Source organism: Stomoxys calcitrans, chromosome 1 (genome assembly GCF_963082655.1).
Source record: "Stomoxys calcitrans chromosome 1, idStoCalc2.1, whole genome shotgun sequence".
NCBI lineage: Eukaryota > Metazoa > Arthropoda > Insecta > Diptera > Muscidae > Stomoxys > Stomoxys calcitrans.
The window spans coordinates 142,492,097-142,503,473 of record NC_081552.1 but is presented as its reverse complement, the minus strand read 5'-3'; the positions used below and the strand labels follow the sequence as shown (position 1 = coordinate 142,503,473).

At 38.3% G+C, this 11,377-nt stretch overlaps 1 protein-coding gene across 2 annotated transcripts in view; it reads left to right on the top strand.

Moving 5' to 3' along the window:
• The first annotated feature begins 2,020 nt into the window (after positions 1–2,020).
• Positions 2,021–11,377, top strand: part of LOC106094485 (uncharacterized) — a 54,973-nt gene continuing 45,616 nt past the window's right edge. For both annotated transcript variants that reach the window (XM_059362573.1, XM_059362849.1), the window contains exon 1: positions 2,021–2,834. In XM_059362573.1, the coding sequence (XP_059218556.1) occupies positions 2,645–2,834 (190 nt within the window). In that variant the 5' untranslated portion in view covers positions 2,021–2,644. The remainder of the gene's footprint in view (positions 2,835–11,377) is intronic.

The following is an 11,377-nucleotide window of genomic DNA, read 5'->3' as shown; positions in this document are numbered from 1 at the left end:
TATGGTGGTCACCCATAGGAGTGGCGATAAGATGCCCCCCTGTTGCGTGCCTTGTGCCACTTTCTCCCTTATATGTATGCCATGCGACACACAATTTATCCACCTGTTCCTTAGCATATGGTTTATGCAGTCTCTAAGGACCGGGTCCACCCGGTACTGATCTAACGATTGGATCAGTGTGTCGGCCCGTACATTGTTAAAAAACCCCTCGATGTCAATGCATACCGCCAGGGTGTACGTTTTGGCATCAAAGGATTCTTCTATTTTATGCACAACCTCTTGCAGGGCCGTCTCCACCGACCTTCCCTTGACATAGGCATGCTGTTTGTATTTGAGAAGTTCGCTGGATGTCCTACTCTTTATCATGGTGTCCACAATACGTTCCATGGTTTTGAGTAGAAAGGACGTAAGGTTTATGGGTCTATAGGCCTTTGGTGTCGCATAACTTGCATTGCTGGGCTTGGGTATAAACACCAACCTTGCCTCCTGCCAGGCTTTCGGATGATATATGCAATAGTTTGCAGCTCCTCTGGTGTCCGGTGTGTGTCCCGTTGTATTCTGTCGAAAATGGGTTTTCATCAAAAGCCTCAATATCTTCTCCGTTGTCTCTGCTCTCATTCCCATATCATCTACTAAAGTTTCAGTTTGGAAATGGGTTTTTCAGAGAAACTTTTTTATCTTGGCGGCGTCATTAACGCTATCGACCAGGTCACAGAAAAGCTTCCACGAGGCACGTTTTGCCGCTCTGGTAATCCTGTTGTAATCCTTGAGACGCTTTTTTACGACGTGCTCTGTTTAAAGGAGGCCGCCGTAGCGCAGAGGTTAGCATGTCCGCCTACGACGCTGAACGCCTGGGTTTGAATACTGGCGAGACCATCAGAAGAATAATTTTCAGTGGTGGTTTTTCCCTCCTAATGCTGGCAACATTTGTGAGGTACAATGCCATGTAAAACTTCTCTCTAAGAGGTGTCGCACTGCGGCACGCCATTCGGACACGGCTATATTAAGGAGGCCCCTTATCATTGAGCTGAATCGGATTGTACTCATTGATATGTGAGAAGTTTGTCCCTGTTCCTTAGTGGAATGTTCATGGCAAAATTTGCATTTGCTATGTTAAATAGCATGTTGACCTCTTTCCCAATATTGCGAATCTCCCCGGTCATCCAGGGATTTTTTGGGCTGATTTCCTTTCCCAAAGAGGACAAATATCTTCGAAGGACCCCACTAGTGTAGTCGTTATCCTGTTGACATTGTCGTCAATATCTTCTATGATTGGACAATCTAAATTATCTTGCCTAGGTCTTCTTCTGAATTTCGGACAGTTGGTTTTCAACTTATTCCGAAAGCTTATCGGATTCGGCTCTGACCGTGCTATTCTAAACCTAATATAGCGTTGGTCAGAGAAAGAGTGTTCCATGATGACCCTCCAATCCTGAACCTCATCGATTAGATTTTCCGAACATATCGTCACATCTAATACCTCCTTACTAATCCTATTAACAAAGGTAGCGGTGTTACCAATATTAAGTGTTATTGGGTCGTTAGTATTCAAGAACTCTGCCAGGACTTGGCCCCGCTTATTAGTGTTGGTACTACCGCACGAAATGGGGTGAGAGTTCGCATCGCACCCTATAAGTATCTCGTTTCCTGTGAGGAAATTAATTATTAAGGACAAAAATATTTTGTTTTAGGCCAAAACATCGTTGAAGGTTTGGAAATCGACTTTAGGACAAGGACAACGTTGTACCTAAGTTAAAGACACATAAACACTTTGTAACTAGGAGGATAACCACACCAAAAATACACTTGTAATACACTGTACATTGTTCTTTTATTCCTTTTACATGTAATCGACAAAACTGCACATATGGCATGCAGTCCGCAAAGTGATTGAAATTTCAGTGTAGCGCAATACGTATAATTTTCTAACAGAGCATTCGTCGGCGCTGTTACCAAAGCCAATGTCGGTTTAATTGTCATGACTGCGAAACAAATGCAGTGTGTTGCAATGCAAGTTCATTTAAAATTGCACATATTTAGTCGTCGATGGACTTTTGCAAAAGCAATGTGTAGTCATCATAGCCTACGCTAGCGGATTATTTTTTCTTGTCACTCGTCTAGTTTTACGCTTTAAAAATAAAATCATCAATCAGATGCAGCTGGTGGAGGAAGGAGGGACTTGCAAATAGTGACACAATCGATTTTACTTTCCTTGAGGCGAACCCGTGTGCCGCCACCCGTGACCGCCCTATCTACAAATGCAACGTCGTGTATGGTGTGCATACAAAAAAGTAGTACCAAGCAATACAGAATGGCGCGGAGCGACTTCTGGCCGCAGCACTGTTTGTTTATAAAGAAAAAATTGCTAACCAATTTTATATTTGTGAAAGTGAAATTGTGTCATTGGAACATTCGCAACAATAAAAACTATCTCGTGCTACGTCATTGTAAGGGGACTGTCGTGCGAGACTGAATTGTTGTCAAAACAGCCCTCTGTGCCCCCAAAACCCCGCGAGTCCCATTTATACAATTACATTTTGTGTACATGCTCTGCTCATATATATGTATTTGTGTAGCCCTCTACATTTTGTAAATATGAGGTTAGGCTAAGGTTAACTGTTATTCGGAACCAAGTTCAACAACAATGGCCTGTGAAAACGAGTACGAGGAAAATGTCGACAGTCTCCGAAAACTTTTCAGTGCGAATAACATTGTGTCCTTCAATATACAGCATATGAAGTGCAGTGCCGGCAGTAGTTCCGGTGACAACTACATGTCGGTTGTAAAACGCATACAAATTCGAGGTCATCGCAATACAAATGACCACCACAAAGGTATGACGTAGAGAATGTATATACATATGTAAGTACATTTACTGTAGCCAAGCGCATACATTTATCATTGAGTTTTATCGAATAACGGGAATATTTCTAAGCACTAAACTTTATACATGTATCGCCATTCTTTATAGCACGCTCTTACTTGTTTAATGTAACTATCTCAAATCCCAATGTAGCGATGCTTGACCTAGAAGTCAATAAACAGAATATATATGAATATGTGGCATTAATTACAATTCATTAATTAAATTGCCGTATGTAAGAGTACAGTACAGTTTATATGCATATAAAAAAAGTTTTAGAAACAAGTAAGAGATGGCTAAGATCGGCCGGGCCAAATCTTATATACCCTTATACTTATATAGACCATGGATCGCATTTGTCGAGTTCTATGCGCGGTATCTCTTTTAAGGCAAACAAAGAATCTAATAGGAACTGTTATGCTATTGGAGCTATATCAAGTAATAGTCCGATTCGGACCATAAATGAATGCTGAACATTGAAGAAGTCATTGTATAATATTTCAGTTCATTCGGATAGAAATTGGGCCTTGTAGGGGCTCAAGAAGCAAAATCGGCAGGTTTATTTGGGAGTTGTTGATCGATTCACACCATATTAGACACGTATGTTGAAGGTCATGAGAGAAGTTATACTAAACACTTGTTGGAAGCAATACTAAACAAGTAAAAGCGTGCTAAGTTCGGCCGGGCCGAATCTTATATACCCTCCACCATGGATCGCATTTGTCGAGTTCTTTTCCCGGCATCTCTTCTTAGGCAAAAAAAAAGGATATAAGAAAAGATTTGCTCTGCGATTAGAGCGATGTTAAGATATGGTCCGGTTTGGACCACAATTAAATTATATGTTGGAGACCTGTGTAAAATGTCAGCCAATTCGAATAAGAATTGCGCTCTTTGTGGGCTCAAGAAGTAAAATAGAGAGATCGATTTATATGGGAGCTGTATCGGGCTATAGACCGATTCAGACCATAATAAACACGTATGTTAATGGTCATGAGAGAATCCGTCGTACAAAATTTCAGGCAAATCGGATAATAATTGCGACCTCTGGAGGCTCAACAAGTCAAGATCCCAGATCGGTTTATATGGCAGCTATATCAGGTTATGGACCGATTTGAACCATACTTGGCAGTTGTTGGATATAATAACGAAACACGTCGTGCAAAATTTCATTCCAATCGGATAAGAATTGCGCACTCTAGAGACTCAAGAAGTCAAGACCCAAGATCGGTTTATATGACAGCTATATCAGGTTATAAGCCGATTTGAACCATATTTGGCACAGTTGTTGGATATCATAACAAAATACTACGTGCCAAAATTAATTCAAATTGGATAAGAATTGCGCCCTCTAGAGGCTCAAGAAATCAAGACCCAAGATCGGTTTATATGACAGCTATATCAGGTTATGGACCGATTTGAACCATACTTGGCGCAGTTGTTGGATATCATAACAAAACACGTCGTGCAAAACTTCATTCCAGTCGGATAAGAATTGCGCACTCTAGAGGCTCAAGAAGTCAAGACCCAAGATCGGTTTATATGGCAGCTATATCAGGTTATGAACCGATTTGAACCATACTTGGCACAGTTGTTGGATATAATAACGAAACACGTCGTGCAAAATTTCATTCCAATCGGATAAGAATTGCGCACTCTAGAAGCTCAAGAAGTCAAGACCCAAGATCGGTTTATATGGCAGCTATATCAGGTTATGAACCGATTTGAACCATACTTGGCACAATTGTTGGATATAATAACAAAACACGTAGTGCAAAATTTCATCCCAATCGGATAAGAATTGCGCACTCTAGAGCCTCAAGAAGTCAAGACCCTAGATCGGTTTATATGGCAGCTATATCAAAACATGGACCGATATGGCCGATTTACAATACCAACTGACCTACACTAATAAGAAGTATTTGTGCAAAATTTCAAGCGGCTAGCTTTACTCCTTCGGAAGTTAGCGTGCTTTCGACAGACAGACGGACGGACGGACATGGCTAGATCGACATAAAATTTCACGACGATCAAGAATATATATACTTTATGGGGTCTCAGACCAATATTTCGAGTAGTTACAATCAGAATGACGAAATTAGTATACCCCCCATCTTATGGTGGAGGGTATAAAAACTATAGACAAAAATATAGGCTTGAATTCGATCAATTAAACTTGAAATTGTTTAATTAAAACGTTCTTAACAAAGTGATTAATTGCTTTGATAATTTTTATTCCCACCACCAATGCATGGGGGTATATTCATTTTGTCATTCCGCAACACATCGAAATATCCATTTCCGACCCTATAAAGTATATATTGGGTTGCCTAAAAAGTAATTGCGATTTTTTTAAAAGAAAGTAAATGCATTTTTAATAAAACTTAGAATGAACTTTAATCAAATATATAATTGCCATTTTGTTCGATAACCTTTTGCCATCTTCCTCGCAAATTTAGTATTCCACGCTCATAGAACTTCTGGCCTTTATCTGCAAAAAACTGAACCAAGTGCGATTTTATAGCCTCATCATTGCCGAAAGTTTTACCATTTAAGGAGTTCTGCAAAGATCGAAATAAATGGTAGTCTGATGGTGCAAGGTCAGGGCTATATGGTGGATACATCAAAAGTTCCCAGCCAAGCTCACTCAGTTTTTGGCGAGTGACCAAAGATGTGTGCGGTCTAGCGTTGTCCTGGTGGAATATGACACCATCACGATTGACCAATTCTGGTCGCTTCTCCTTGATGGCTGTATTCAGTTTGTTGACAGTCAACATCCGAATTGATCGTTTGGTTCCTTGGAAGCAGCTCAAAATATACCACACCCTTCCAATCCCACCAAACAGACTGCATAACCTTATTTTGGTGGATATCAGCCGTTGAAGTGGTTTGAGCTGGTTCACCATGCTTGGACCATGATCGTTTTCGACTAACGTTTTTGTAAACAATCCATATTTCATCCACAAAACGTATCGAATTCATTGCGTTTGAGGTGCATATCACAAGCGTTGATTCTTCGGTTTGTTACCCAAATATCAAGCTTTTTCACCAGTCCAAGACTTTTTATGTGAAAATGAACGGTTAATTTTGGTATATTTAACTTCTCTCCTATCTCACGGTCAGTTACATGACGATCCAATTCGATTAATGCTTTGATTTGGTCATCATCAACTTCATTTGGCTGACCGAAAAATCCGCAATAACTTTTTGAGCAACCCAATATATTCTTGATCAGCGTAAAAATCTAAAACGATCTAGACATGTCCGTCTGTCTGTTGAAATCACGCTACAGTCTTTAAAAATAGAGATATTGAGCTGAAACTTTGCACAGATTCTTTTTTTGTCCACAAGAAGGTTAAGTTCAAAGATGGGATATATCGGACTATATCTTGATATAGCCCCCATATAGACCGATCCGCCGATTTAGGGTCATAGGCCAATAAAAGCCGCATTTATTATCCGATTTTGCTGAAATTTCGGACAGTGAGTTGTGTTAGGCCCTTCGACATCCTTCGTCAGATCGGTATAGATTTGGATATAGCTGCCATATAGACCGATCCTCCGATTTAGGGTCTAAGACCAATAAAAGCTACATTTATTATCCTCCGTCAATTTGGCCCAGATCGGTGCAGATTTGGATATAGCTGCCATATAGAACGATTCTCCGAATTAGGGTCTTAGGCCCATAAAAGGCGCATTTATTGGCCAATGTCGCCGAAATTTGGAACAGTGAGTTACATTAAGGCCCTTGACATACTTCTGCATTATGGCACATACTTCTGCATTCGCCGCAATTTGGGACAGTGAGTTGTGTTAGGCCCTTCGACATCCTTCTTCAATTTCTATATTCCATTGAATTATGATATGTGACCAATCACATCACCAATGTTTAGCAATGACCAATCACATCACCAATGTTTAGCAAATTAAAATTGTTATTTAATATCGTAAACAGTATGCATTTCTCTTTAAAAAGCAAGATGATATTGTGTTCTCTTTCACACACATGTAATGCCAATAAAAGTGTAAATGGGTCAATCATAAATTTCTTGCTTCTCTTCCATACAATCATATTTCATTTTGTATATTCCTGATGCAATTCAAGAGAAGACAGCTTGGTTGCACAGAAACAAAATAAAAATAGGTTTCGGTCAAGAAATTACTTGATCCAATTATTATAATATCAATCACAATTTTTAACAAGTAAGAGCGTGCTAAGTTCGGCCGGGTCAAATCTTATATAACCTCCACCATAGATCGCGTCTGTCGAGTTCTTTGCGCAGTATCTCTTTTTAGGCAAACAAAGAAAAATGAATAAGGATGAAAGAGGAGCTATACCAAGTTATAGTCCGATTCGGGGCTCAAGAAGCAAAATCGGGAGATCGGTTTATATGGGAGCTATATCAAGCTGTAGATCGATTTAGAAGGCCATGGGAGATGCCGTTTTACAAAATTTGTGCCAAATCGTATGACAATTGCGCTTTCTAGAGTCTCAAGAAGTTAAGATTCCAGATCGGATTATATGGCAGCTATATCAGGTTATGGACCGATTTGGACAATACTTCGCACAAATGTTGGAAGTGATACCAAAACACCACGTGCAAAATAACAGACAAATGGGATAAGAATTGTGCTTTCTAAAAGCTCAAGAAGTCAAAACCCAAGATCGGTTTATATGGCAGCTATATCAGGTTATCAACCGATTTGATCCGCACTACTTGCAAAATTTTAGTCAAATCGGATGAGAATTGCGCCACCTAGAGGCTTAAGAAGTCAAGGCACAAGATCGGATTATATGGCAGCTATATCAAAACATGTACCGATTTGACCCATTTACAATCCCAACCGACCTACACAAGTAAAAAGTATTTGCGCAAAATTTCAAGCGGCTAGCTTAACTCCTTCAAAAGTAAGCGTGCTTTCGACAGAAAAGCGTGCTTTCGACAGACAAGCGTACTTTCGACAGACAAGCGTGCTTTCGACAAACAGACGGACGGACATGGCTAGGTCGACTTAAAATGTCATGACGATCAAGAATATATATACTTTATGGAGTAAGACTCCATAAAGTATATATATTTCGAGGTGTTACAAACAGAATGACGAAATTAGTCCTATGGTGGGAGGTATAAAAACGGTTATTGAAATTTTCAATTAATAAAATTGCATATTTAATTAAAAAATAATTGAAATTACAATACCTTGTACCACAGTGGTAGTGTAGGGTATACAAAATATTTTAATGCAATACATTTAATTTTGTTTCTCCAATTATTCGACCGAAGTAAGAATAGTTTATTTATGGGAAAAATATCAATTATTTATTTTAATTGGGTTAGTGAAACGTGTTTCTGAAAGAACAAACAATCCTCCAATAAATTAATTATTATATATATATATATATATATATATATATATATATATATATATATATATATATATATATATATATATATATATATATATATATATATATATATATATATATCCATTGCAAGTCTCTCATCCGATTTGACTAAAATTTTGCAAGTAGTGCGGATCAAATCGGTTGATAACCTGATATAGCTGCCATATAAACCAATCTTGGGTTTTGACTTCTTGAGCTTTTAGAAAGCACAATTCTTATCCCATTTGTCTGTTATTTTGCACGTGGTGTTTTGGTATCACTTCCAACATTTGTGCGAAGTATTGTCCAAATCGGTCCATAACCTGATATAGCTGCCATATAATCCGATCTGGAATCTTAACTTCTTGAGACTCTAGAAAGCGCAATTGTCATACGATTTGGCACAAATTTTGTAAAACGGCATCTCCCATGGCCTTCTAAATCGATCTACAGCTTGATATAGCTCCCATATAAACCGATCTCCCGATTTTGCTTCTTGAGCCCCGAATCGGACTATAACTTGGTATAGCTCCTCTTTCATCCTTATTCATTTTTCTTTGTTTGCCTAAAAAGAGATACTGCGCAAAGAACTCGACAGACGCGATCTATGGTGGAGGTTATATAAGATTTGACCCGGCCGAACTTAGCACGCTCTTACTTGTTAAAAATTGTGATTGATATTATAATAATTGGATCAAGTAATTTCTTGACCGAAACCTATTTTTATTTTGTTTCTGTGCAACCAAGCTGTCTTCTCTTGAATTGCATCAGGAATATACAAAATGAAATATGATTGTATGGAAGAGAAGCAAGAAATTTATGATTGACCCATTTACACTTTTATTGGCATTACATGTGTGTGAAAGAGAACACAATATCATCTTGTTTTTTAAAGAGAAATGCATACTGTTTACGATATTAAATAACAATTTTAATTTGCTAAACATTACCAATCACATATCATAATTCAATGGAATATAGAAATTGAAGAAGGATGTCGAAGGGCCTAACACAACTCACTGTCCCAAATTGCGGCGAATGCAGAAGTATGTGCCATAATGCAGAAGTATGTCAAGGGCCTTAATGTAACTCACTGTTCCAAATTTCGGCGACATTGGCCAATAAATGCGCCTTTTATGGGCCTAAGACCCTAATTCGGAGAATCGTTCTATATGGCAACAATATCCAAATCTGCACCGATCTGGGCCAAATTGACGGAGGATAATAAATGTAGCTTTTATTGGTCTTAGACCCTAAATCGGAGGATCGGTCTATATGGCAGCTATATCCAAATCTATACCGATCTGACGAAGGATGTCGAAGGGCCTAACACAACTCACTGTCCGAAATTTCAGCAAAATCGGATAATAAATGCGGCTTTTATTGGCCTATGACCCTAAATCGGCGGATCGGTCTATATGGGGGCTATATCAAGATATAGTCCGATATATCCCATCTTTGAACTTAACCTTCTTATGGACAAAAAAAGAATCTGTGCAAAGTTTCAGCTCAATATCTCTATTTTTAAAGACTGTAGCGTGATTTCAACAGACAGACGGACATGTCTAGATCGTTTTAGATTTTTACGCTGATCAAGAATATATTGGGTTGCTCAAAAAGTTATTGCGGATTTTTCGGTCAGCCAAATGAAGTTGATGATGACCAAATCAAAGCATTAATCGAATTGGATCGTCAGAAGTTAAATATACCAAAATTAACCGTTCATTTTCACATAAAAAGTCTTGGACTGGTGAAAAAGCTTGATATTTGGGTAACAAACCGAAGAATCAACGCTTGTGATATGCACCTCAAACGCAATGAATTCGATCCGTTTTGTGGATGAAATATTGATTGTTTACAACAACGTTAGTCGAAAACGATCATGGTCCAAGCATGGTGAACCAACTCAAACCACTTCAACGGCTGATATCCACCAAAATAAGGTTATGCAGTCTGTTTGGTGGGATTGGAAGGGTGTGGTATATTTTGAGCTGCTTCCAAGGAACCAAACGATCAATTCGGATGTTGACTGTCAACAAACTGAATACAGCCATCAAGGAGAAGCGACCAGAATTGGTCAATCGTGAAGGTGTCATATTCCACCAGGACAACGCTAGACCGCACACATCTTTGTGTCACTCGCCAAAAACTGAGTGAGCTTGGCTGGGAAATTTTGATGTATCCACCATATAGCCCTGACCTTGCACCATCAGACTACCATTTATTTCGATCTTTGCAGAACTCCTTAAATGTGTCAAATCTTGTAACTTTTAGCTGGCTCGGTGTACTTCTCTATAACCTAAAGTGGCCATATAAAATTGAATGAATTGAATGAATGAATTGAATCTTTAAATGAATGAAACTGAATATATATATATATATATATATATATATATATATATATATATATATATATATATATATATATATATATATATATATATATATATATATATATATATATATAAATTTTTTATAACGGATTTCCTAACTTAAATTTTTTTTCGAGTTTACAATTTTTAGAGCGCACAATAAGCCGATTACTGGCTTAGGTGTATTAGGTATCTGCACCCTCTTTTCAACCTAATCTGGCGGATATAATCCGACCCATGCCTCTATGGACATACACCTAAGCAAGTAATCGGCTTGTTGTGCAGTCCGGTTCAATTTTAAGCTCAATGATAAGGGGCTCCTTTATATAGCCGAGTCTGAACGGCGTACCGCAGTGCGACACGTCTTTGGAGAGAAGTTTTTCATGACATAGTACCTCACAAATGTTGCCAGCATTAGGAGGGGAAAACCACCGCTGAAATTTTTTTTCTGATTATCTCGCCAGGATATATATATATATATATATATATATATATATATATATTTATACATATATATATATACATATATATATATACATATATATATATATACATATATATATATAAATTTTTTATAACGGATTTCCTAACTTAAATTTTTTTTCGAGTTTACAATTTTTAGAGCGCACAATAAGCCGATTACTGGCTTAGGTGTATTGGGGTATCTGCACCCTCTTTTCAACCTAATCTGGCGGATATAATCCGACCCATGCCTCTATGGACATACACCTAAGCAAGTAATCGGCTTGTTGTGCAGTC